General features: G+C 67.6%; 1 protein-coding gene across 1 annotated transcript in view; it reads right to left on the bottom strand.

Moving 5' to 3' along the window:
- Positions 1 to 26751, bottom strand: part of MEGF8 (multiple EGF like domains 8) — a 51423-nt gene that overhangs the window by 10249 nt on the left and 14423 nt on the right. Inside the window, 17 exon segments of the mRNA XM_039512749.1 lie at positions 1050 to 1194; positions 11074 to 11237; positions 12702 to 12873; positions 13385 to 13589; positions 14044 to 14162; positions 14488 to 14598; positions 15256 to 15470; positions 17806 to 17938; positions 18290 to 18512; positions 21491 to 21701; positions 22012 to 22046; positions 22048 to 22200; positions 22500 to 22748; positions 23049 to 23162; positions 25358 to 25489; positions 25743 to 25861; positions 26505 to 26744. Of these exon segments, the coding sequence (XP_039368683.1) occupies positions 1050 to 1194; positions 11074 to 11237; positions 12702 to 12873; positions 13385 to 13589; positions 14044 to 14162; positions 14488 to 14598; positions 15256 to 15470; positions 17806 to 17938; positions 18290 to 18512; positions 21491 to 21701; positions 22012 to 22046; positions 22048 to 22200; positions 22500 to 22748; positions 23049 to 23162; positions 25358 to 25489; positions 25743 to 25861; positions 26505 to 26744 (2740 nt within the window).

The raw sequence follows: 26751 nt of genomic DNA, 5'->3' as shown, positions 1-26751 counted from the left end.
CAGACCCAGGTAACCCCACCGCCGGGCCTGGGGGGACAGACCCCGGGTAACCCCCCCCCCACCGCCGGGCCTGGGGGAGAGACCCTGGGTAACCCCGGGTAACCCCCCCCCACTGCCAGGCCTGGGGACAGACCCGGTAACCCCACTGCCAGGCCTGGGGACAGACCCCGGGTAACCCCCCCCCACCGCCGGGCCTGGGGGAGAGACCCTGGGTAACCCTGGGTAACCCCCCCCCACCGCCAGGCCTGGGGACAGACCCCGGGTAACCCCCCCCCCCACCGCCGGGCCTGGGGGAGAGACCCTGGGTAACCCCGGGTGACCCCCCCACCGCCGGGCCTGGGGGAGAGACCCTGGGTAACCCCGGGTGACTCTCCCACCGCCGGGCCTGGGGGGACAGACCCCGGGTAATCCCCCCACTGCCGGGCCTGGGGACAGACCCGGGTAACCCCCACCGCCGGGCCTGGGGACAGACCCTGGGTAACCCCGGGTGACTCCCCCACCGCCGGGCCTGGGGACAGACCCCGGGTAATCCCCCCACTGCCGGGCCTGGGGACAGACCCTGGGTAACCCCACCGCCGGGCCTGGGGGACAGACCCCGGGTAACCCCCCCCCACCGCCGGGCCTGGGGGGACAGACCCCGGGTAACCCCCCCACCGCCGGGCCTGGGGCCAGACCCCGGGTAACCCCCCCCCCACCGCCGGGCCAGGGGGAGAGACCCTGGGTAACCCGGTAACCCCACTGCCAGGCCTGGGGGACAGACCCGGGTAACCCCACCGCCGGGCCTGGGGAGAGACCTGGTAACCCCCCCACCGCCGGGCCTGGGGGGGAGCAAAGGGCCCCGGGTGACCCCGCCAGCCCCGGCCGAGGGGGGGGAGCACAGGGCCGCGGGTCAGTGAAGGAACCTGGGTAACGGGGGGGGGGGCAGTGGTGGGGGACTCAGAGCGGGGGGAAATCTCACCCCCCCATGTCCTGTGTGGCTGGGGGTCCCCTCCCCCCGTTGTGTGGCTGGGGGGGTGTCTCCCCCCCTCGCCGCCCCCCCCCCCCGTTACCCGTCTGGTTGGGCAGGATCCAGGTGTTGCAGTTGAGCTGGTAAAGCAGCAGGTGGCTGGTGAAGTCCTGGGTCTCCGTGCGGCCCCCGACCACCACCATGGTGTCCCGCAGCACGGCCGCCGCGTGGAAGAAGTGAGACAGCGGCTGGGGGACCACGCGGGGTCAGAGAGAGCTGGGGTCAGCCCTCCCCCCACATCCCCGCTGTGCCCCCAAACCCCAGCCCCATAACCCCAGTGCACCCCAAAACCCCACCCCCCAGCCCCATAACCCCACTGCACCCAAAAAAACCTGCCCCCACCCCCACATCCCTGCTGCACCCTAAAACCCCATCCCCCATCCCCATAACCCCCGTGCACCCCCAAACCCCACCCCAGCCCCATAACCCCAGTGCACCCAAAAAAAACCTGCCCCCACATCCCTGCTGCACCCTAAAACCCCATCCCCTAGCCCCATAACCCCACTGCCCCTCAAAACCCCACCCTCACATCCCCACTGTGCCCCCAAACCGCCTTCTTTGATAGGATAAGGAGTCTTGTGGACAAGGGAGAAGTGGCGGATGTGGTATGCCTAGACTTTAGTGAGGGATTTGATACGGTCTCGCATGATATTCTCATCAATAAACTAGGCAAATACAATTTAGATGGGGCTACTATCATAGAATCATAGAACTTAAGATCAGAAGGGACCATTATGATCATCTAGTCTGACCTCCCGCAAGATGCAGGCCACAAAAGCCGACCCACCCACTCCTGAACTAATTCTCTCCCTTGACTCAGCTGTTGAAGTCCCCAAATCCTGATTTAAAGACTTCAAGTAGCAGATAATCCTCCAGCAAGCAACCCCTGCCCCATGCTGCGGAGGAAGGCGAAAAACCTCCAGGGCCACTGCCAATCTACCCTGGAGGAAAATTCCTTCCCGACCCCAAATATGGCGATCAGCTGAACCCCGAGCATGCGGGCAAGACTCTCCAGCCAGACACTCAGGAAAAAGACTTTCAATATCCCAACATTGACCCTCGGTACTAATTACCAGTGGTCGCACGTTATTGACCTATTGACTAAATTGCGTTATCCTATCAAACCATTCCCTCCATAAACTTATCCAGCTTAATCTTAAAGCCAGAGAGGTCCTTCGCCCCCACTGTTTCCCTCGGTAGGCTGTTCCAGAATTTCACTCCCCTGATGGTTAGAAACCTTCGTCTAATTTCAAGCCTAAACTTCCCGACTGCCAATTTATATCCGTTTGTTCTCATGTCCACATTAGTACTGAGCTGAAATAATTCCTCTCCCTCCCTGGTATCTATCCCTCTGATATATTTAAAGAGTGCACTATAATAAGGTGGGTGCATAACTGGCTGGATAACCGAACTCAGAGAGTCGTTATTAATGGTTCCCAATCCTGCTGGAAAGGTAGAACACGTGGGGTTCCGCAGGGGTCTGTTTTGGGACCGGATCTAGAATCATAGAATCTCAGGGTTGGAAGGGACCTCAGGAGGTATCTAGTCCAACCCCCTGCTCAAAGCAGGACCAAACCCAACTAAATCATCCCAGCCAGGGCTTTGTCAAGCCTGACCTTAAAGACCTCTAAGGAAGGAGATTCCACCATCTCCCTCAGTAACCCATTCCAGTGCTTCACCACCCTCCCAGTAAAATAGTTTTTCCTAATGTCCAACCTAAACCTCCCCCACTGCAACTTGAGACCATTGCTCCTTGTTCTGTCATCTGCTACCACTGAGAACAGTCTAGATCCATCCTCTTTGGAACCCCCTTTCAGGTAGTTGAAAGCAGCTATCAAATCCCCCCTCATTCTTCTCTTCTGCAGGCTAAACAATCCCAGTTCCCTCAGCCTCTCCTCATAAGTCATGTGCTCCAGCCCCCTAATCATTTTTGTTGCCCTCCGCTGGACTCTCTCCAATTTATCCACATCCTGCTTGTAGTGTGGGGCCCACAACTGGACACAGTACTCCAGATGAGGCCTCACCAGTGCTGAGTAGAGGGGAATGATCGCATCCCTCGATCTGCTGGCAATGCCCCTACTTATACAACCCAAAATGCCGTTAGCCTTCTCGGCAACAAGGGCACACTGTTGACTCATATCCAGCTTCTCGTCCACTGTAACTCCCAGGTCCTTTTCTGCAGAACTGCTGCCCAGCCATTCGGTCCCTAGTCTGTAGCAGTGAATGGGATTCTTCCGTCCTAAGTGCAGGACTCTGCACTTGTCCTTGTTGAACCTCATTGGGTTTCTTTTGGCCCAATCCTCTAATTTGTCTAGGTCCCTCTGTATCCTATCCCGACCCTCCAGCGTATCAACCACTCCTCCCAGTTTAGTGTCATCTGCAAACTTGCTAAGGGTGCAGTCCACACCATCCTCCAGATCGTTAATGAAGATATTGAACAAAACTGGCCCCAGCACCGACCCTTGGGGCACTCCACTTGATACCGGCTGCCAACCAGACATGGAGCCATTGATCACTACCCGTTGAGCCCAACCATCTAGCCAGTTTTCTATCCACCTTACCGTCCATTCATCCAGCCCAGACTTCTTTAACTTGCTGGCAAGAATACTGTGGGAGACTGTATCAAAAGCTTTGCTAAAGTCCAGAAATAGCACATCCGCTGCTTTCCCCTCATCCACAGAGCCGGTTCAATATCTTCATCAACGACTTAGCTACTGGCATTGAAAGACGCTTATTAAGTTTGCAGATGATACCAAACTGGGAGGGATTGCAACTGCTTTGGAGGACAGGGTCATAATTTAAAATGATCTGGACAAATTGGAGAAATGGTCTGAGGTAAACAGGATGAAGTTTAACAAAGACAAATGCAAAGTGCTCCACTTCGGAAGGAAAAGACGGTTACTCACCTGTAGTAACTGGTGTTCTTCGAGATGTGTTGCTCCAATCCATTCCATGTAGGTGTGCGCGCCGCGTGCACGGCTCTTCGGAACATTTTTACCCTAGCAACCCCGGCGGGCCGGCTGGGCGCCCCCTGGAGTGGCGCCGCCATGGCGCCGAATATATACCCCAGCCGGCCCGTCCGCCCCTCAGTTCCTTCTTGCCGGCTACTCCGACAGTGGGGAAGGAGGGCGGGTCTGGAATGGATAGGAGCAACACATCTCGAAGAACACCAGTTACTACAGGTGAGTAACCGTCTTTTCTTCTTCGAGTGATTGCTCCTATCCATTCCATGTAGGTGATTCCCAAGCCTTACCTAGGCGGTGGGGTCGGAATGAGACGTGGCGGAGTGTAATACCGCAGAGCCGAAGGCTGCGTCGTCTCTAGACTGCTGCACCAACGCGTAGTGGGAAGCGAAGGTATGGACTGAAGACCAGGTGGCCGCTCTACAGATGTCCTGGATGGGGACATGAGCCAGGAAAGCGGCCGATGAGGCGTGTGCCCTTGTGGAGTGGGTGGTGAGTCGACACGGGGGAACGCGAGCAAGCTCGTAACACGTTCTGATGCAGGACGTCACCCAGGAAGAAATCCGCTGCGAGGAGACTGGCTCGCCTTTCATGCGGTCAGCTATTGCCACAAACAGCTGGGACGAACGCCGAAAGGGCTTCGTGCGGTCGATGTAGAACGCGAGCGTTCGGCGGACGTCGAGGGTATGCAGCTGCTGCTCCCGAGGCGAGGCATGCGGCTTCGGGAAGAAGACCGGGAGGAAGATCTCCTGGTTGAGATGGAAGGGCGACACCACCTTGGGGAGGAAGGCCGGGTGAGGTCGAAGCTGCACCTTGTCCCCGTGAAAGACGGTATATGGGGGACCCGCCGTCAGGGCGCGGAGCTCTGAGACCCGTCTGGCGGATGTGATCGCCACGAGGAAGGCCGTCTTACAGGTAAGATGGAGGAGAGAGCAAGTAGCAAGGGGCTCGAAGGGTGGGTCCATGAGCTGGGCGAGGACCAGGTTAAGATCCCATGTCGGAGCAGGAGGCCGCACCTGCGGGTATAGACGGTCTAACCCTTTAAGGAATCGTGACACCATCGGGTTGGAGAAAATCGAGCGACCTCCTATAGCTGGTCGAAATGCTGACAGCGCTGCGAGGTGCACTCTGAGTGACGAGATGGCAAGACCTTGACCCTTGAGGTACCAAAGGTAGTCGAGGACAGTCTGGATGGGGGCCGAGAAAGGGTTGATACCTCTCTGGTCGCACCAGAGGGCAAAGCGCTTCCACTTGGCGAGGTAAGTAGTTCGCGTTGAAGGTTTCCTGCTTTCGAGCAGCACTTGCTGCACCGCTGCGGAGCAATCCCTCTCTGCGTCGGTCAACCACTCAGGAACCAAGCTGTAAGATGCAACGATTGCAGGTTCGGGTGACGAAGCCTGCCGAGGTCCTGGGTTATGAGGTCCGGCCACAGCGGGAGGGGAATGGGTTCCCGAACCGACAACTCGAGCAGCAGGGTATACCAATGCTGTCTCGGCCAGGCCGGAGCGACGAGTATGACGTGGGCGCTGTCTCTCCGGATCTTGAGTAATACTCGGTGGACGAGCGGAAACAGAGGGAACGCATAGAGAAGAGGCTCTGTCCATGACAGGAGAAACGCATCTGAGAGGGAGCCTGGAGCTTGGCCTTGGAAGGAGCAGAACCTGTGGCATTTGCGGTTGGTCCGGGAAGCAAAGAGGTCTATCTGGGGAAAGCCCCACCTCCGGAAGATGGAATACGCCACATCTGGGCGAAGGGACCACTCGTGAGAGGCGAAGGACCTGCTGAGGCGGTCGGCCAACGTGTTCTGCGCTCCCGGCAGAAAAAACGCTTCGAGGCGAATCGAGTGGGCTACGCAGAAATCCCAGAGGAGCAATGCCTCGTTGCAAAGTGGGGAGGACCGCGCTCCGCCCTGCTTGTTGACGTAAAACATGGCAGTGGTGTTGTCCGTGTAGACCGCTACACAGCGGTTCTGCAGGTGAGCCCGAAAGGCGAGACAAGCTAAGCGGATCGCTCTCAGCTCCCGGACGTTGATATGGAGGGAGAGCTCCTGGGGTGACCAGAGACCCTGGGTGTGTCGGTCTCCTACGTGAGCCCCCCAGCCCAGCGCCGAGGCGTCCGTCGTCAGAGTGATTGATGGGCGAGGCGGTCGGAACGGAACTCCCTCGCAGACCGTTTCTGGGTCCAGCCACCAGGTGAGACTCTGGAGAGCGGGCTTTGCCACCGTCACCACCATGTCTAGGGGATCGCGATGAGGGCGGTACACCGACGCCAGCCACATTTGGAATGGGCGAAGTCGCAGCCTGGCGTGCGCGGTCACAAATGTGGACGCTGCCATGTGACCGAGGAGGCGGAGGCAGGATCTCACCGTTGTCGTCGGAAAGGCCTGCAGCGCCCGAATGAGGGAGGCCAACGTCTCGTGCCGAGTGCGAGGTAGGCACGCTCTGGGCAGATTGGAGTCTAGGACCGCTCCTATGAACTCCACTCTTTGCGCTGGAACTAGGAGGGACTTCTCGGTGTTGACAAGGAGGCCGAGAGACTGGAACAGATGTAGAACCTCGGTTACTTGATTCGCCACCAGCGCTTGGGAGCGGCCCCGAATCAGCCAGTCGTCGAGATATGGGTAGACGTGGATGCGACGACGGCGGAGGGCTGCGGCGACGACCGCCATGCACTTGGTGAATACCCTCGGCGCGGTGGAGAGGCCGAAGGGGAGCACTGCGAACTGGTAATGAGCTCCGTTGACCAGAAAGCGCAGGAAGCGTCTGTGGGGGGGGTAGATTGCCACATGAAAGTAGGCATCCCTCATGTCGAGGGCAGCAAACCAGTCTCCAGGATCCAAGGAAGGGATAATGGACCCCAAGGTCACCATCCGAAACTTGAGCTTGCACAGGTATCTGTTGAGCTCCCGGAGGTCTAAGATGGGACGAAGGCCTCCTTTCGCCTTGGGGATGAGGAAGTATCTGGAATAGAATCCCCTGCCTCGCCTGCTGGGAGGCACCTCCTCGATGGCACCCACGCTCAACAGAGACTGGACCTCCTGTAAGAGGACTTGCTCGTGAGAGGGGTCCCTGAAGAGGGACAGGGAGGGAGGGGGCGAAATGAACTGCAGGCGGTAGCCGTACTGGACCGTGCTGAGGACCCAGCTGTCTGAAGTTACAGATGACCACGCCTGGAGGAAGCGGGAAAGGCGATCGGAAAACAGAAGGGGTGGATCCTGATTGGAGAGAGGTGAGCGGCCCTCGGGCGTCCCGTCAAAAGGCCGACTTTGGGCCCTGAGGGGCCTTGGACGATCCCTGGGTTTGGTTCCGCCGCCCACCCGATGGTCTGCGGCGGAAGGGGGCCGAGCGCCGATTGTTAGGCGGGCGAGGTCTGTTGTATTGGAAAGGGCGATAAGGTTGCTGCCGGAAGGAATGCCTTTGGGTGGCCGGCGTGTGCATCCCTAATGTGCGGATCGCCACTCTGCCGTCCTTCAGGGTTTGAATGCGGGTATCGGTTTTTTCAGAAAATAGACCCTGCGTCTCGAAAGGAAGGTCCTGGAGCGTGTACTGGACCTCCGGCGGCAGAGTAGAGGACTGAAGCCATGCAATGCGTCGCATGGTTACCCCTGACGCTATGGTCCTGGCCCCCGAGTCCGCTGCATCTACCGCTGCCTTAATTAAGGTACGGGAAGCCAGCTTTCCTTCCTCCAGCAGAGCCGAGAACTCCCTGCGGGAATCCTGCGGGGTGAGCTCTGCAAATTTGGCTAGGCAGCCCAAGATGTTGAATGTATATCTTGAGAGCAGGGCCATTTGGTTGGAGATACGGAGTTGGAGGCCGCCCGCCGAGTAAATTTTCCAGCCTAACAGGTCCATGCGCTTGGACTCCTTCGCCTTTGGGGCCGCGGCGGGCTGGCCGTGTCGCTCCCGGTCATTGACAGATTGGACAACTAGAGAGTCCGGAGCCGGGTGAACATACAGGTATTCGTAGCCCCTCGGGGGGACCGAGTACTTCCTCTCAACTCCGCGCGCTGTAGGCGGGACGGAGGAGGGCGACTGCCAGATAGCGGCATTGTTTTTCTGTATTGTTCGAATGAAGGGGAGCGCTACCCTCACGGGGGCGTCCTCCCCCACCACGTCCGTGATGGGGTCCTCGACCTCCTGGACTTCTTCCACGGGTAGGTTGATGGCCTTAGCTACCCTTCTGAGAAGGTCCTGGTGAGTCTTGAGGTCGATCGGCGGGGGCTCCGACGGTGCCGCCCCTGCCACCGCCTCATCGGGGGAGGAGGATGAGGAAGGACCCGGTAGCACTTCCTCCGGTGCCTGCTCCGTGTGTGCGGGAACCGCTTCATGCCCCAAGAGCGTGCCGTGGTCGGCCTGTGGAGTGGGGGCGCAGGTGGCCTGCTGACAGTGGCTACCGGTACCGACCGCACCGAGCCTGGCTGTCGCGGCGGGAGGGCCCCTGTTCATGTTCGGCCCAAGGACCCAAAATCCCCATTGCTGCGGTCCATGTTCTGGTGGGAGGACCCGCCCGGAAGTCAACTGCGCTGCCCCCAGGGAGGCGACGGAGGGCTCTCTTGATGGCCAGGGAGCGCGAAGCGGTGACGGGCGGGCGTCGGTGCGGAGTAAAGGGCCCCAGCGGTGCCGCGGGCGGTGCGGTCGTCCCGTTCTCTGGCGGGCGGGACCTGCGTGTGTCGCGGTGCTGGGAGCTCGACCGTCGGTGCGGGAGCTCGACCTTCGGCCCCGGGAGCTCGACCGGCGGTCCCGGGAGCGCGACCTGCGGCGTCGGGAGCGCGACCTGCGGCGTCGGGAGCGCGACCTGCGGCGTCGGGATGCGGATCTGGACCGCGTGCGGCGGCGCCTGGAGTGACTACGCGACTCTCGCCGCCTCTCGTGGTGCCTGGAGCCGGACCTGGTACGGTACCGGCGACGGCGATCGGGACTTGAACGTCGCGGGAGTGCGACCGGTACCGCGACTGGGAGCGGTACCGACTGCGACCGGCGAGGAGACGGGGAGCGTCGTCGTGACGTGGATCGTCGTGCCCGGTGCTGCGGAGAGTGGTGCCGTGAGCGAGAACGGGACCGCGACCTGGCGGCGGTGCTGCGATCGGCTCGGGTGCCCGGGGACGGGGGTCGCATTAGAAGTGGCTTCCCAATAGACTTGAGAGGCTGCACCGGTGGCACCGGCCGCTGAGCGCTTGCATCAGCGGTAAGTTCGATTAAATGTCTTGCCGTCGCGAACGCCTCGGGCGTGGACAGCAGCCTCAGCTCCTCGTCGGTGGGCACCGGGGAGCTGGGCGGTGCCGGACTCGACGGGCCTTGCGGCGCCGGAGTCGACGGCACGGTGCACGTTTTGTGCACAGCCTCAGCCTGCACCGTTACAGTCGGAGGCGGCTGGGCTAACGGTCTCTTTTGCTTATCCGAGACCGTCTTCGGCACTTTGCGCTTCTTTCCCGGGGAGACGGAGCGGTGCCGGGTCTTCGGTGCCGGGTGCCGCGCTGCATCCTCGGCACCGGGGCGGCTGGGTGCGGTCGGCGCGCTGCTAGTCAAGGCAGTCTTTGGCGCCGCCGGTGCTGGTGCCGGAGGTTGGAGGGCCGACTCCATGAGGAGTTGCTTCAACCACGAGTCCCGCTCCTTCCTCGTGCGAGGCCTGAAAGCGACGCAAATGGGGCACTTGTCCGACCGGTGAGCCTCTCCGAGACAGCGGAGGCAGGAGTCGTGCGGGTCACTCACCGGCATAGACCGCTGGCAAGCCGCGCAGGGCTTGAAACCCGCCGGTCCGGGCATAAGCCCGCACCGGGGCGGAAGAAGAGGGCTAACCCCTCTAACTCCCTAATGACTATTGTAACACTAACTATAGAATTATTAACAAATTTAACAACTATGATAACTATATACAGTAACTAACGGAGAACGCTAAGCTGTGGAGGACGGGAGAGCACTCCACTGTTCCTACTGGCCGTCACGGGCGGTAAGAAGGAACTGAGGAGCGGACGGGCCGGCTGGGGTATATATCCTGCGCTATAGCGGCGCCACTCCAGGGGGCGCCCAGCCGGCCCGCCGGAGTTGCTAGGGTAAAAATGTTCCGGAGAGCCGTGCACGCGGCGCGCACACCTGACTGGAATGGATAGGAGCAATCACTCGAAGAAGAACAATCAGTTCCACACACAGAGAATGGGAAGAGACTGTCCAGGAAGGAGCACGGCAGAAAGGGATCTAGGGGTTATAGTGGACCACAAGCTAAATATGAGTCAACAGTGTGATGCTGTTGCAAAAAAAGCAAAGGTGAGTCTGGGCTGCATTAACAGTGTGTTGTGAGCAAGACACGAGACGTCGTTCTCCCGCTCTACTCTGCGCTGGCCAGGCCTCAGCTGGAGTGTTGTGTCCAGTTCTGGGCACCGCATTTCAAGAAAGATGTGGAGAAACTGGAGAGGGTCCAGAGAAGAGCAACAAGAATGATGAAAGGTCTAGAGAACATGACCTAGGAAGGAGGCTGAGAGAACTGGGTTTGTTTAGTCTGGAAAAGAGACGACTGAGAGGGACATGAGAGCAGTTTTTAGGTATCTAAAAGGGTGTCATCAGGAGGAGGGAGAAAACTTGTTCACCTCAGCCTCTGAGGATAGAACAAGAAGCAATGGGCTTAAACTGCAGCAACGGGGGTTTAGGTTGGATATTAGGAAAAGTTCCTACCTGTCAGGGTGGTTAAACACTGGAATAAATGGCCCAGGGAGGTTGTGGAATCTGCATCTCTGGAGATATTTAAGGGCAGGTTAGAGAAATGTCTATCCGGGATGGTCTAGACAGTATCTGGTCCTGCCATGAGGGCAGGGGACGGGACTCGGTGACCTCTCGAGGTCCCTTCCAGTCCTAGAGTCTGTGAATTCCCCTAACCCCATAACCCAGCTGCATCCCAACCTCGCCCCCACCTCCACCCCCACCTCCCTGCTGTAGGCCAAAACCCCTGTACCCACAAAATCCCCACAACTGCACTGCACCCCAAACCCCCCACATCCCTGCTGTACCCCAAACCCCCCACTGCACCTCAAAACCCCACCATCCCGCTGCACCCCCAAACCACACCCCCCACAACGTTACCCCCCTGCTGCACCCCAACCCCCCCTGCCCCCACCTTGGGGCCCTGGGCGGGGGCCAGCAGGCTCCAGGTCCGGCTGGGGCAGTGCAGGCTGTAGAGTTCGGGGGAGGCCGACACCGTCTCCACGTGGAAACGCTGCCCCCCAAAAACGTACACGGCGTCTGTGCCCTCGTGGTACACGGCCGAGTGCCCGTACAGCCCTGGGGGCAACAGGGGGGTCAGGCCCCCAAACAACAGCCCTGGGGGCAGCAGGCGGGGCAGGGGCTGAACCCCCCTTCACCCTGCTGTGTCCCCACACTGGGGTCCCGGCTGCCGCCAGCGCTCGCTCTCCACGCTGGGGGGTACCTGGCGGGGAGTGGGGGGGTGTTCTACCTGGGGGGGGTTCTGGAAACCCGCCCCGCCTGCCAGCGCTCACTCTGCATGCTGGGGGTACCTGGGGGGTTTGCACCTATGGGGGGGTCCCGGTCGCCAGCCCCGCCTGCCAGCACTCGCTCTGCCCGCCAGGGGGTGCCTGGGGGGGTACCTGTGTGGGGGGGGTCCCATTCACCGGCCCCGCCTGCCAGCACTCGCTCTGCACGCCAGGGGGTGCCTGGGGGGGTACCTGTGGGGGGGGGTCCCATTCACCGGCCCCGCCTGCCAGCACTCGCTCTGCCCGCCAGGGGTGCCTGGGGGTACCTGTGGGGTCCCATTCACCGGCCCCGCCTGCCAGCACTCGCTCTGCACGCCAGGGGTACCTGTGGGAGTAGTGGGGTCCCATTCACCGGCCCCGCCTGCCAGCACTCCCTCTGCCCGCCTGGGGGTGCCTGGGGTACCTGTGGGGTCCCATTCACCGGCCCGCCTGCCAGCACTCGCTCTGCACGCCAGGGGTACCTGTGGGGAGTAGTGGGGTCCCAGTCACCGGCCCCGCCTGCCAGCACTCGCTCTGCACGCCAGGGGGTGCCTGGGGGGGTACCTGTGTGGGGGGGGTCCCATTCACCGGCCCCGCCTGCCAGCACTCGCTCTGCATGCCAGGGAGGTACCTGTGGGGAGTAGTGGGGTCGGGAACCTGCCCCACCTACCAGCACTCGATCTCCACGCCGGGGAGTGGGGGGGTTGTACCTGGGGGCCCGCCACCAGCCCCGCCTGCCAGCGCTCGCTCTGCATGCCAGGGAGGTACCTGGGGGTTCATACCTGTGGGGTCCCAGCCGCTGGCCCCGCCTGCCTGCACTCACTCTCCATGCCGGGGTGGGGGTTTGTACCGGGGTTGTACCTGTGCGGGTGTCCTGGCCGCCAGCCCCGCCTGCCAGCGCTCGCTCTGCATGCCAGGGGCTGGGGTTTGTACCGGTGGGGTTGTACCTGTGGGGTCCCGGCCGCCAGCCCCGCCTGCCAGCGCTCGCTCCATGCCAGGGGTGGGGGTTTGTACCTGGGGGTTTTGTACCTGTGGGGTCCTGCCACCGGCCCCGCCTGCCAGCGCCGCTCTCCATGCCAAGGGGTGGGGGTTTGTACTGGGGGTGTTGTACCTGTGCGGGGTGTCCCGGCCACCGGCCCCGCCTGCCAGTGCTCGCTCTCCATGCCAGCGAGGTACCTGGGGTTCATACCTGTGGGGTCCCGGCTGCCGGCCCCGCCTGCCAGCGCTCGCTCTCCATGCCAGGGGCTGGGGGGTTTGTACCGGGGGGGGGTTGTACCGGTGGGGGGGGTCCCGGCTGCCGGCCCCGCCTGCCAGCGCTCGCTCTCCACGCCGTACTCCAGCAGTTGCTTGTTGAAGCCGTCGGCCGGGGAGTAGCCGCCGATGAGCAGCAGGGAGGTGCCGCGCCGGGGGGTCAGCGTGTGTCCCGCCACGGCCGGGAGCAGGGGGTCCTGGGGGGGAGCAGAGCTCAGAGCGGGCTGGGGGCCCCCAGGGAAGCAGGGTCGCCCGGGGGGTGGGGGGCAAGTGGGGCAATTTGCCCCAGGCCCCGGCCCGGCAGTGGTCTGGGTCTTCGGCTGCATTTCGGTGGCAGGGGCCCTTCAATGCTGCCGAAGACGCGGAGCGACTGAAGGGCCCCCCACCGCCGAAACGCCGCCAAAGACCCCAACCGCCACCGGGTGAGCCCCAGGCCCCCTGAATCCTCTGGGGGGCCCTGCGGGGGTCACAGGGCACCGAGGTCAATGAGTGACATGTCAGGGACCCGGGGTCAGAGGTCACAGGGCTCCGGGGTGCCGGGAGCCCAGGGCTGGGGTCAGCGTGGGGGCAGGGGTCGGGGTGGGGTTGGGGGTCAGCACAGGGTCACTGGGGGTCATCACGGGGACAAGACGGGACATTGGGGTCAGGGGTCACCACGGGGTCACCATGAGGTCAGGGGTCGCTGTGGGGGGAGGGGGGTGTGGGTACCTGCTCCTGCCTCCACTGCAGCGTGGTGAGGTTGAGCACCCAGCAGTCGCTGGCGACGCCGCCGGCCGCCAGCCCCCCCAGCACCACCATGGCCTGGCGCGCCGGCACGTAGGCCGCGGCGTGGAAGTAGCGGGGGCTGGGCCCCGGCCCCCCATCCTCTGTCCCAGCCAGCATCTGGGTCCAGCGGCGCTCCGGGATGGAGTACCTGTGGGGAGAGACCCAGAGCGAGAGTCCCCCGGAGCCGGAGGGGCCAGAGAGACACAGCCTCACCCCCAGAGCCCGGGGCGGAGCCTGAGGAAGGGGGTGGAGCCCAGCAGGTCCCAGGGGCGGAGCCTGAGGAAGGGGGTGGAGCCCAGCAGGTCCCGGGGTGGAGCCTGAGGAAGGGGACGGAGCCCAGCAGGTCCCAGGGGCGGAGCCTGAGGAAGGGGGTGGAGCCCAGCAGGTCCCAGGGGCGGAGCCTGAGGAAGGGGGTGGAGCCCAGCAGGTCCCAGGGGCGGAGCCTGAGGAAGGGGGTGGAGCCCAGGTCCCAGGGCGGAGCCTGAGGAAAGGATGGAGCCCAGCAGGTCCCAGGGGCGGAGCCTGAGGAAGGGGGCGGAGCCCAGCAGGTCCCGGGGGCGGAGCCTGAGGAAGGGGGCGGAGCCCAAGGGCTCCCCTCTCACCTGTAGACGTTGCCCAGCAGCCCCTGGCGCAGGGACAGGCCCCCGAACATCCAGAGCGTGGCCTCCGGCCCCTCCACCATGGTGTGGCCCAGGCGGTGCAGGAACCGGCTGGCCGTGTCCTGGGGCAGACGCAGAGGCAGGGTCAGCGCCCGAGGGGCCGCGGACGGGGGCTGGGAGGCCAGCGCTGGGTGTGGGGCAGGGGGCGGTGCCCAGCTCCTGCAAGGGGGTGGGTGCCCAGGCCAGGCAGGGCTATGGGGTGCCTGGGTGGGGCCAGGGGGATGGTGCAGGCGAGGGTGGCTGGGCAGTGCCCATGCCAGGCAGAGTGGGGTGGGCAGGGGGTGCTTGGGCAGGGGGTGCCCAGGCAGGGCGGGTGGGGGGATGGCGCTGGGCAGGGGGGTGCTTGGGCGAGGGGGGGCCCGAGGGGGGGCCCGAGGGGTGACTCACGGGCGTCAGCTGGCTGTCAATCAGCGTCTCCCAGACGATCTTCCCCGGGTCCAGCGGCACCGAACAATCCGCGCCCCCAAACCCCTCACCACAGATGCAGAGACCCAGACTCTGGGGGGCAGGAGGGGAAGGGTAAGACGGGTACGCCCCCCCGCCCCCTAGGGCCTGCGCTGACCCCGCCTCCTCCCCCCACGTGCCTCGCCCAGCCCTGGACTCCGGAGCCACTATGGACCCCAGCAGAGCCCCCGGCCTTCCCCCTTCACGCCCCCGTCCCTCCCCAGTGCAACCCCGACCTGTGCCCCCCATAACAGCCTCCCTGCTCCTCCCCAATCTCAGTCCCCTGCCCACCTCACCCCCGTCAGTCCCCGTCCCAGGCCCCCCATGCCAGCCCCGTCCCCCGTCCCAGGCCTCTCCCATGCCAGGCCCCCAATGCCAGCCCCCCGTCCCCATCAGTCCCCCGTCCCAGGCCCCCATGCCAGCCCCTCATCAGTCCCCGTCAGTCCCCCATCCCAGGCCCCTGCCCCCATCAGTCTCCCGTCCCAGGCCCCCATGCCAGCCCCGTCCCAGGCCCTCCCCATGTCAGCCCCTTGCCCCCATCAGTCCCCATCCCAGGCCCCTGCCCCCGTCAGTCTCCCGTCCCAGGCCCCTCCCATGCCAGCCCCTGCCCCCATCAGTCCCCATCCCAGGACCCCCAAGCCAGCCCCTGTCCCCGTCAGTCCCCGTCCCAGGCCCCCCCCATTCCAGCCCACTGCCCGCCCCATCACTCACCATGTTGCAGACGCCCTGGCCGGCGTGGGCGGAGCAGTTCCCAGGGCAGACCCGCAGCTGGCAGTGGGGCCCGGCGTAGCCCCCCCGGCACACGCAGCGCCCGCCCCTGCACTCCTGGGTGGGCCGGCAGCCGGGCTGGCAGCGATGCACCGCGAAGGTGGCGTTGAAGCCTGAGGCCTCGCTAGAGTTCGCCTCGTAGTACAGAACCAGCAGCCCTGGGGTGGGACAGGGGGTTAGAGAGGTCTGTGCCCCCCACCTGTGCATGGCCGGGGAGGTGGGGGGGTGTCTCTGTCCCCCCCCAGTCCACCCTGTCCCCAGCTGGGAACCAGGAGGGTCGGAGTGGCCCCCCTGTGATGCAGTTCTCAACGTTTTCTCCGAATACTGTGTGCCTCAGTTTCCCCTGCGTTACTCCAGTCCCTAGGGGGGATCAGGGGGTTGGTCAGTGCAGCGACCCCCGGAGACTGGCTGCCTGAGCACAGAGACCGGCCGACGCTGTAGCCTGGCTCCTCATGGCCGGAGCCTGTCCCAGTGGCGTAGCCAGGAGGGGACATTTCAGTGCCCACGGCTCCCAGCCCCCGTCCCCACCCCACGCCAGGGCCCGACCTGCCCTGGGGATCTCCTCTGGGGCCACCAAAGCGCTCACCTGCCTCCCTCCTGCTGGCGGATTGGGGGCCCCCCAGGAAGTGGGTGCAGGAGCGCTGGGGGGGTGCGCGGAGCAGGGGGGCGGGAGCTGGCAGGGGCCGGGGCTGCGGGGTGGGGCTGGCGCAGAGCCGCAGCTGCGGGGTGGGGCTGGCGAGGCGGGAGGCGTGGGAGCTGGCAGGGGCCGGGGCTGCGGGGTGGGGCTGGCAGGGGCCGGGGCTGCGGGGTGGGGCGCAGAGCCAGGGCTGCGGGTGGGGCCGGCGCAGGGCCGGGCTGCGGGGTGGGGCTGGCAGGGGCCGGGGCTGCGGGTGGGGCGAGCCGGGCTGCGGGTGGGGCTGGCAGGGGCCGAGCCAGGGCTGCGGGGTGGCGCAGGGCCGGGCTGCGGCTGGCAGGGGCCGGGGCTGCGGGTGGGGCTGGCGAGCCGGGCTGCGGGAGCTGGCAGGGGCCGGGGCTGCGGGTGGGGCTGGCGGCGCAGGGCCGGGCTGCGGGGGAGCTGGCAGGGGCCGGGGCTGTGGGGTGGGGCAGGCGCAGAGCCGGGGCTGCGGGGAGCTGGCAGGGGCCGGGCTGCGGGTGGGGCCGGCGCAGAGCCGGGCTGCGGGGGAGCTGGCAGGGGCCGGGGCTGCGGGGTGGCTGGCGCAGAGCCGGGGCTGCGGGGGAGCTGGCAGGCCGGGCTGCGGGTGGGGCGGCGCAGAGCCGGGCTGCGGGGGAGCTGGCAGGGGCCAGGGCTGCGGGGTGGGGCTGGCGAGGGCCGGGGCTGCGGGGTGGGGCCGGCACAGAGCCGGGCTGCGGGGGAGCTGGCAGGGCCGGGGCTGTGGGGTGGGGCTGGCGCAGCGCCGGGGCTGCGGGGAGCTGGCAGGGGCCGGGCTGCGGGGTGGGGCTGGCGCAGAGCCGGCTGCGGTGGGGCTGGCAGGGGCCGGGGCTGCGGGGAGCTGGCAGGGGCCGGTGGGGCTGGCGCAGAGCCGGGGCTGGGTGGGGCTGGCAGGGGCCGGGGCTGCGGGTGGGGCTGGCGCAGAGCCGGGCTGCGGGGGAGCTGGCAGGGGCCGGGCTGCGGGTGGCTGGCGGGCTGGCGCAGGGCCGGGCTGCGGGGTGGGGCTGGCGCAGAGCCGGGGCTGCGGGGTGGGGCTGGCAGGGGCCGGGGCTGGGGGGGGGGGCTGGCGCAGGGCCGGGGCTGCGGGGTGGGGCCGGCGCAGGCCGCTGCGGGTGGGGCTGGCAGGCCGCGGCTGCGGGTGGGGCTGGCGCAGAGCCGGGGCTGCGGGGGAGCTGGCAGGGGCCGGGCTGCGGGGGGGAGCTGGCAGGGGCCGGGGCTGCGGGGTGGGGCCGGCGCAGGGCCGGGGCTGCGGGGGGAGCAGGCAGGGGCCGGGGCTGCCGGGTGGGGCTGGCGCAGGGCCGGGGCTGCGGGGTGGGGCTGGCAGGGGCCGGGCTGCGGGTGGGGCTGAGCTGGCAGGGGCCGGGGCTGCGGGGTGGGGCCGGCGCAGGGCCGGGGCTGCGGGGGGGGGCCGGAGGCTAACGGGTGGGTCGCGGCCCACACAGGCCCACCTGTGGCTGCGCCCCGGCCTGTCCCTGCAGGGCCGGCCGGGGGGCGGGAGGGGAACCCAGGCGACCTGCTGGTGCAGGAAAGGGACAGAGGCCGAGGGGGCTATGGGGGGTGGGAGGCTGGGCTGGGGGAACGGGTCAGTCCTGGCTTGGGACTGGGGGGGCTCTGGGTCCCCCCCCAGACGGACTTTGCTATGGGTCCCTGGGCCCTGTGCTCACAAGCTCTGTTCTACGCTGGGTCCCCCACGACGAATAACCCGTCGGGGTCACTCGCTGGCTGGGAGTCGCGGGGGGGGCAGCCCCGGACACCCCCAACCCCCTGCCGTGCCCAGGACCCTGGGGGGCCCGAGCTGCCCCCCCCATGCTGGCAGCACCCACCTGACGTGGCCTCCACGGTGAGGGGCTGGGCGCGGCCCTGCCCGCAGAAGGCGCCGATGAGGGTCCGGTCGGCCTGGATCTCCCCACTGTCCAGGAAGGCCGGCAGCCCGTCGAAGGCGTAGGCGTAGCTGTGCTGGGGGGCAGGCGGAGATGGGACCCCTGGGCTGGCTGCTCCCCCCACCCCCCACCCAAACACACATAGCACCCGGCCCGGGCCCTGCTCCCCCCTCCCCGGCCCAGGCTCTGAGCCTCCCCGCACCCGGCCCGGGCTCTGCTCCCCACCCCAGCCCAGGCCCTGCTCCCCTCCCGGCCCAGGCTCTGAGCCTCCCCACACACCCGGCCCGGGCCCTGCTCCCCATGACAGCTGCCACCACAGGACCCAGACCCTGGTACCCCCCTGACCCCCCCCCCTAGCACCCAGCCTGGACCCCACTCTGCCCCCCATGGTCAGACCCTGCTCCACCCCCCAGCCCGCCCCACTCACCATGCAGGGGGTGCTGAGGTCGGGCTGCAGGGTCAGGCTGATGGTGGGGCAGGGCTGGGCAGGCGGGCAGGGCTCCAGGCCGGGCGAGGCCGATAGCACCCACAGGCAGTGGGCCAGGTCGCTGGTCACCCCCCCTGCCCGCCGGGAGCCCAGGGACCCCAAACCCGAGAGGTTGGCCAGCAGCGAGCGCCCCTCACACGCCCGGTAGCAGGTGCCCATGTTCCTGGGGGGGAGAGAGCGTCAGCACTGGGGGTGGGGCCCACACAGGGTCCTGCCCCCAACACAGGGGGCTCGTGAGTCTGTGGGGGCAGGGACCCCCCATGAGCAAGTGCAGAGGAGTGGGGGGGGGTTCCTTCTCGGGGGAGGGGCAGTGCTACTCCTGGGGGGCAGCGGTGGGGTCTCTGGGGAGCAGGAGGTCTCACCTGGGGTCCCCATCTTACCGGGAAGTGTGGCCCCTCCATAGGGGAATGGGGTGTGATGAGGTGGGAATGTTCTTAATGTTTTCTCTGACGACTGTGTGTGCCTCAGTTTCCCCTTGTCACGGAGCCCCAGGCTGGGGGCTCTCTCGGCTCCGGGTGAAGCCAGGCAGGACTCTGGGGCAGCATCTCCCGCAGGGCACCTGTCACCGGGGCCTCCTGGGTCCGACCTCGGCGCGTTCAGCCCCCTGCTCACCCCGGCCCCCCCCGGACAGGGCCCCTGGGGAGCCTCTCACGCCCCCAAAGGGCCCTGCCCCCCCGCGACTCCCAGCCAGCGAGTGACCCCGACGGGTTATTCGTCGTGGGGGACCCAGCGTAGAACAGAGCTTGTGAGCACAGGGACCAGGGACCCGCAGCAAAGTCCGTCTGGGGGGGACCCAGAGCCCGGTGCCCTTGGCCCCCCCCAAACAGCTGCCTGGCCCCGGACATGTCCTGTGCCCCCAGCCCCGCTCCCGTCTTTGTCTCGCTTCCTGGGTGAAATGTCACCTGGTCGCATCCCCCTCCTGGTCTCAGGGGCCGAAGGGCACCGGCCATCGCTTCCTGCCCCTGAGGGTCTCAGCAAGTCACACGCCCGTTGCCCCCCACCGAGCCACTGGGGCGGTTGTCACGGAGTGTGGGGGAGTCCGGCCCTGCACCCCTCTTCCTGAACTCACAGTGACTCTCAGCCAGCCAGTAAAACAGAAGGTTTATTGAACAACAGGAACACAGGATACAGCCCAGCTTGTGTGCAGAGCCAGGACCCCTCAATCAATCTGGCCTCTGGGGGTCAGGTGCTGATCCCTCCCAGCCTCCTCCCTGAAACCCACCTCCCAGCTCTCAACCGAGAGGAATGCCCCGTTCCCCCCCCCTTGTCCCACTCCAGCAGGAGGTGAGACCTCCTCCCAGGCCAGGCTCATACAGCACACTGCACTGTGCTCTCTGCCTACACACACACACACACACAGACAGTCCAGCGGTACCCAGGGAAACTGAGGCACCCGCCATATTCATGCAAAACCGTCAGAATCACATACAACATCACAAGGAACCCCCCCCCCCCCGTCTGTCGCTCAGGTACCGAGGTTTGCGATGGTTGCGGAGACCCCTGGGGGCAGGTGTGATGCCCACGGGCTGCAGAGACCCCAGCCCGGCTGACACGGATGGGCCCCCACCTCCCCCCCAAGGGTGTTGGAGAACAGAGACCAGGTCACCACTTTCCTCCGAACAGAGGCAAAGGCTGGAGGGGGGCAGCTGTGGGTGACTGAGGCCGGGCAGCTGGAAGCCGGTCAGTCTCCTGGTTTGGGACTCAGGGGGGGCCCTGTCCAGGGGGACTCGCTGCGGGGGGGCCGGGGTAGGCGGGGGGCCGAACGCGCCGAGCAGGCTCCTGGCCCCAGTGACAGGTCCCCTGCGGGAGACGCTGCCCCAGAGTCCTGCCTGGCTTCACCCGGAGCCCTGAGAGCCCCCAGCCCGGGGCTCCGTGACAGGGGGTGTCTGGGGGGCAGGAGTCTCACCTGGAGTCCCTGTGTGAAGAAGTAGGAAGCAGAGACTGTCTGTGCGGGGGAGGGGAGAGCCAGAGGTTTAGGTGAGTGTCAGGAATTTACACAGTGAGCTGAGCTTGGCCTGGGGGAGGGGAGGTGACACCTCTGGCCAGGGGAGACAAAGGAGGGGGGAGAGAGGAGAGGAAGGGAGGGAGGACGGGTAGTGGGAACGTGGGGGGGGGGACGAGGTGAGCAGGGAGACGGGGATCTGGTTTCTGTGCCTGCAAGACCTGTGTTGGACTGTGTTCCTGTCGTCTAAATAAACCTTCTGCTTTACTGGATGGCTGAGAGTCCCCCTGTACCCAGCAGTGCAGCCCCTGGGGGGTGGGATGGGGTCTGTGACCAAGTGGGAATGGTCTTAACCTCTCCCCTGAACACTGGGCGGGTGCCTCAGTTTCCCCTCTGCAGGTCTCAGGGATCGAGGTGGTGGCTCAGGGGTGTGATTGGTGCAGAGCCCGAGGGGGCCGGTGTGATGGTGTCTGCACAGAGAATGGCCGACGCCCGGTCTCCTGCTCTCCTGGCCCCTCCCGGGCAAGGTGCCAGCGGAAGGGGCTGGAGAACGAAGAACGGGACAAGCCCAGAGGAGGGGCTGGAGGGGGGGGTCAGTCTGGGGCTGGCTGGGGACGAGTGAGGGCAGACGTGGGGGTCTGGCTCACTGCCCCCAGAATGGACCCGGCCGAGGGGTCCCGTTCTCTGTCCCTACAAGCTCTGTGTTAGACCCTGTTCCTGTCATCGAATAAACCTCTGTGTTACTGGCTGGCTGAGAGTCACGTCTGCCTGCGCCGTGGGGGGGCAGGACCCTGTGGCCCCCCAGGACCCCGCCGGGGGGCTCGCTGGGGGAAGCGCACGGAGGGGCCGAGGATGCTGAATGCTCCAAGGAGAGACCCAGGAGGTGAAGCCGGGGGAGCGTCTTGCCCTGCAGACAGGCTGCTCCGAGGGAGACGAGGCTCCCAGAGTCCTGCCTGGCTTGGGGGGAGCAGCTCCAGAGCAGCGCCCAGGGACCCCGTGACAAGGTCTCTGGGGGGCAGGGTGTCTCTGGGGGACAGGAGGAATTGGGGGATTTCAGCGGTGGGGTCTCACCTGGGGTCCCCGTAGAACCCGGCGGCGCAGCAGTCGCAGTGGGGTCCCTCGGGGGGATTTGGGGTGTCGGGGGAGCAGGGGGGAGTTGGGGTGTCTGGGGGAGTTGGGGGGCTCTGGGGGGGTCTCACCTGGGGTCCCCGTAGAACCCGGCGGCGCAGCGCTCGCAGTGGGGTCCCTCGGCAGGGGGGGCGCAGTAGCAGGCCCCCGTGGCCCCGTGGCAGTGGCCCCGCTCCGGCAGGCCGTGCCCGTTGCACTCACACGCCTGGCACCCACCCGGGCTCGTGGCGTCGCCAAAGCTGCCGGGCCGGCAGAGGTGGCAGCGCTCGCCGTGGGTCCAGTCTACGGAGAGTGGGGCAGAGTGAGCAGGGAGGAGTGTTGGGGATGTTGCAGGGGCGTGGGGAGTGCAGGGCCCAAGCAGAAGGATGGGGCCATTTGGGGTGCAGGGGCTCCGGGGGAGTTCGGGGCCACGGGAGGATGTGGGGCCGTGGGGTTTGCAGGGGCCGTGGGGTTTGCAGGGGTCGGGAGTGCGGGGCCGGGAGGCACAGTGGGGCAATGGGGAATGGGGGCCGTGGGGTTTGCAGGGGCCGGGGATGCAGGGGCCGCGGGAGGAGGCACAGGGGAATGGGGATGTGGGGGCTGGGGGACTCACCCTGGCACTCATCGCACACCCCGGGCCCCGGCCTCACAGCTGCTGTGGAAGTGGCAGCCGCAGTCCACGCTGCACCGGGCCCCCGCGCTGCCGTTGCCCCGGCGCCCGGCCCCGACGTCCAGCCCAGCTCGCACTGCACGCCAGAGTCGGGGGCCGCTGCACTGCCCGTGCCCGCACTCCTCGTAGCACCTGGGAGACGCCGGGGTGGGGTGGGGACGAGCCGGGCAGCCAGCGCCCCAACCCCAATCCCAGCCCCAGCCTCGAATCCCAGCCCCAGCCCTGCACCGCCCCTTCCCGGACCCCGAATCCCAGCCCCCAGCCCTGCACCGCCTTCCGGACCCCCGAATCCCAGCCCCCAGCCTGCACCGCCCCAAATCCCAGCCCCAAATCCCAGCCCCCAGCCTGCACCGCCCGAATCCCAGCCCCCAGCCCGGCACCGCCCCTTCCTGGACCCCCCAAATCCCAAGCCCCCCAGCCCCCAGCCTCACGTCTGGTTGCAGTGGCTGGTGCCGTCGCCGGCGTAGCCGCGCTGGCAGTGGCACTCGTAGGCCTGGGGCGTGTTGTGGCAGCTGGCGAAGGGGTGGCAGCGAGCCAGGCCCAGCCGGCACTCGTCCACGTCGGGGCACTGCCCGTAGGACCAGGCGGCCGGCTGGGCGGGGGGCAGCCCATGGCTCTCCCACAGCGCCACCGAGCAGTTGGGGAAGCCGCCCACGCCGGAGAAATCACCCTGCAGGCACCTGGGGGGGGAGACGGGGGGTCACGGCAGAGACGGGGCAGCAACACCCCCACCCTGAGAGCCAGCCAGTCCTGCCCTGGGGCCGGGTGGGAGCCGGTGCCCCCTAGACGGGCCCCATTTCCCACCCCCCTGAGCCAGCCAGTCCTGCCCCGGGGCCGGGTGGGAGCCGGTGCCCCCTAGACGGGACAGGCCCCAGCCCCGTTCCCCGCCCCCCTAAGCCAGCCAGGCCCACCCCGGGGCCAGGTGGGAGCCGGCGCCCCCCAGAGGGAATGGCCCTGCCCCCCGCCCCCCAGCCTGTTACCTGCCCAGCGTGGGGTTGTCCGTGTTCCCGCACCAGCCGCACTCGAAGTGCTGCAGACAGTCCTGGCAGGTGTTGAACCGGGCGCAGTCCAGGCACTGGGGCACCGAATGGACGCTGGGGGCAGGAGAGACAAGTCAGCCCCCCCCCACTCGGCCTCACCCGCTCCCAGAGCCGGAGAGACCCCGGGGGTCCCCGCGCCCCTCACCCGTCGTACCGGCCCCAGCAGCCCCCGTCCGGGAGCTCGGCGGGGAGAGACCCCGGAGGTCCCCGCGCCCCTCACCCGTCGTACCGGCCCCGGCAGCCCCCGTCTGGGCGCTCGGCCAGGGGAGACCCCGGGGGGTCCCCGCGCCCCTCACCCGTCGTACCGGCCCCAGCAGCCCCCACGCGCTCGGCCAGGAGACCCCAGGCGCCCCTCACCCGTCGTACCTGCCCCAGCAGCCCCCATACGGGCGCTCGGCCAGGGTAGACCCCCGTGGTCCCCGCGCCCCTCACCCGTCGTACCGGCCCGGCAGCCCCGTCGGCGCTCGGCCAGGAGACCCGGGGTCCCGCGCCCCTCACCGTCGTACCGGCCCGGCAGCCCCGTCGGGCGCTCGGCCAGGGAGACCCCAGGGTCCCGCGCCCCTCACCGTCGTACCGGCCCGGCAGCCCCGTCCGGCGCTCGGCCAGGGAGACCCGGGGTCCCTGCGCCTCACCGTCGTACCGGCCCGGCAGCCCCGTCCGGGCGCTGGCCAGGAGACCCCAGGGGTCCCGCGCCCCTCACCTCTCGTACCAGCCCGGCAGTCCCGTCTGGGCGCTCGGCCAGGAGACCCGGGGTCCCGCGCCCCTCACCTGTCGTACCAGCCCCGGCAGTCCCCGTACGGGCGCTCGGCCAGGGGAGACCCCGGGGGTCCCCGCGCCCCTCACCTGTCGTACCAGCCCCGGCAGCCCCCGTACGGGCGCTCGGCCAGGGGAGACCCCGGGGGTCCCCGCGCCCCTCACCTGTCGTACCAGCCCAGCAGCCCCGTGCGGGCGCTCGGCCGGGAGACCGGGGTCCCGCGCCCCTCACCTGTCGTACCAGCCCGGCAGCCCCGTCGGGCGCCGGCCAGGGAGACACCGGGGCCTGCGCCCCTCACCTGTCATACCAGCCCGGCAGTCCCGTCCGGCGCTCGGCCAGGAGACCCGGGGCCCTGCACCTCACCTGTCGTACCAGCCCGGCAGCCCCGTACAGGTACTTGGCCAGGGGACCCGGTGTCCCCACGCCCCTCACCCGTCGTACCGGCCCCGGCAGCCCCCGTCCGGGCGCTCGGCCAGGAGAGACCCCGGGGGTCCCCGCGCCCCTCACCCGTCGTACCAGCCCCAGCAGTCCCCATCCGGGCGCTCGGCGGGGGGAGAGCCCGGGGATCCCTGCACCCCTCACCTGTCGTACCAGCCCCGGCAGTCCCGTGACGGGCGCTCGGCCAGGAGACCCGGGGCCCGCGCCCCTCACCTGTCGTACCAGCCCGGCAGCCCCGTCGGCGCTCGGCCAGGGGACCCGGGGCCCCCGCGCCCTCCTGTCGTACCAGCCCGGCAGCCCCGTCGGCGCTCGGCCAGGAGACCCGGGGCCTGCGCCCCTCACCTGTCGTACCAGCCCGGCAGTCCCGTGCGGGCGCTCGGCCAGGAGACCCTGGGTCCCTGCGCCTCACCCGTCGTACCGGCTCGGCAGCCCCGTCCGGGCGCCGGCCAGGAGACCCGGGGGCCCCTGCGCCTCACCTGTCGTACCAGCCCGGCAGTCCCGTCCGGGCGCTCGGCCAGGAGACCCCAGGGTCCCTGCACCCTCACCGTCGTACGGCCCGGCAGCCCCGTCCAGGCGCTCGGCCAGGGGAGACCCCAGGGGCCCCTGCGCCCCTCACCTGTCGTACCAGCCCCGGCAGTCCCCGTCCGGGCGCTCGGCCAGGGGAGACCCCGGGGGCCCCTGCGCCCCTCACCTGTCGTACCAGCCCCGGCAGCCCCCGTCCGGGCGCTCGGCCAGGGGAGACCCCGGGGGTCCCCGCGCCCCTCACCCGTCGTACCGGCCCCGGCAGCCCCCGTCCGGGCGCTCGGCCAGGGGAGACCCGGGGGCCCATGCGCCTCACCTGTCGTACCAGCCCGGCAGCCCCGTCCGGGCGCTCGGCCAGGAGACCCGGGGTCCCTCGCCCCTCACCTGTCGTACCGGCCCCGGCAGCCCCCGTCCGGGCACTCGGCCAGGGGAGACCCCGGGGGTCCCTGCGCCCCTCACCTGTCGTACCAGCCCCGGCAGCCCCCGTTCGGGCGCTCGGCCGGGGGGAGACCCCGGGGGCCCCTGCGCCCCTCACCTGTCGTACCAGCCCCGGCAGTCCCCGTACGGGTACTTGGCCAGGTAGGCGGCGAAGAAGAAGCAGCTGTGGGTGGACTGGCACCAGGCGCACTGGCTGGAGTTGGACAGGCACTCGGCGCACGTGCTCCGCCTGGGGGGTGAGGGGGGGTTAGTGCTTCCCAGAGCCCCCCTGCTGCCCCCCCCACACCCAGCGTCCCTCCCGACAGTGCCAACGCGGCCCCAGAACCCTGCCCCCACACCGACCCCCCCGCTTCCACCCGCCGAACCACTGACCCCGCCCCCCAACACCCTCTCCACACACTGACCCCTCCCAGGTCTTGTCCCCCCCAGCAGCCTGCCCACATGGCCCCCCGGCCCAGCCCCGCCCCCCAGCGAGGACTCACTGGTGGCACAGCGCGGGGCAGTCGTGGGGGGCGCGGATGGCGTGGGGCTGTCGGCCCCGGCGGCTACACAGCAGATCCCCCTTCTTGCTACTGTTCACCTGCCACTCACAGAATGGGTCCTGGGGGGAGCACCGGGGGGGGGGGTCAGAGACCCTCCCTGCAGAGCCAGCGCCCCCCAGAGCCCCCTGTACCCCTTGTTCACCACATTACATGGCCATGGTACGGTCAGCACGAAGCCTGCCTGGGGAGGGATCACGTGGAAACTCATAACGTGCTGAACATCGTTGTCCCGTTACCATGGGCGTGAAGCTGGGAGGTTTTACGGGCGGGGGGGGGGGGGTAACTGTCACGCCGGGGACGCCCACAGACCCCGCAGAGACAACGGGCAGGCGCGGGGGCTGGAAACTCTCCCCGGCTCACGCAGCTGCTCGCCGACGGGCGACTGCAAACAACGACTCCACTGCGCTCGAGAGACCCCCCGATCTCACGCACTCGGGGGGGGGCACCCTAAGAGACGCCGTGCGGTGCCAGCCCAGCCCCCACACTCGGGCGGGACCAGGTGCTCTCTAGACCCCGACGGGTCGTCCGGCCCGGCCCGGCTCCCCTCCTGGGGGGCGGAGGAGCTAGTCGCTGGGTGAGTGTGGGGATGGCTCCGCCCCGTCGGGCACGCGGGGACCCCGGCTCCGGGGAGGGGGGCCCGGCCTGGAGGGGGCGCCGCGGTGCAGCCGTCCTGTCGTGCCCCGCGCCCGGTGCCCGTCTCACCGCGCTGCAGGCGTGGCAGTCCCGGTACTCCTCGCACAGGAAGCAGTTGCTGGGCGAGAGGACGAGGCGCACGGAGCCCCCCCCGCACGGCCCCCCGCCCCCTGGCCCCCCCAGCCGGGCGTGGCAGCTGGCGCTGAGCGGGCACCAGCCGCAGCCCTGGTCGGCCAGGCAGGCCAGGCAGGAGGGGTAGGAGCGGCAGGGCCCCGCCCGGAACGGCTCCAGGAAGAAGTACGAGATCTCCTGGGGG

This window comes from Mauremys reevesii, linkage group 24 (genome assembly GCF_016161935.1).
Source record: "Mauremys reevesii isolate NIE-2019 linkage group 24, ASM1616193v1, whole genome shotgun sequence".
Lineage (NCBI taxonomy): Eukaryota > Metazoa > Chordata > Testudines > Geoemydidae > Mauremys > Mauremys reevesii.
This window is presented reverse-complemented; position numbering and strand designations above follow the sequence as displayed.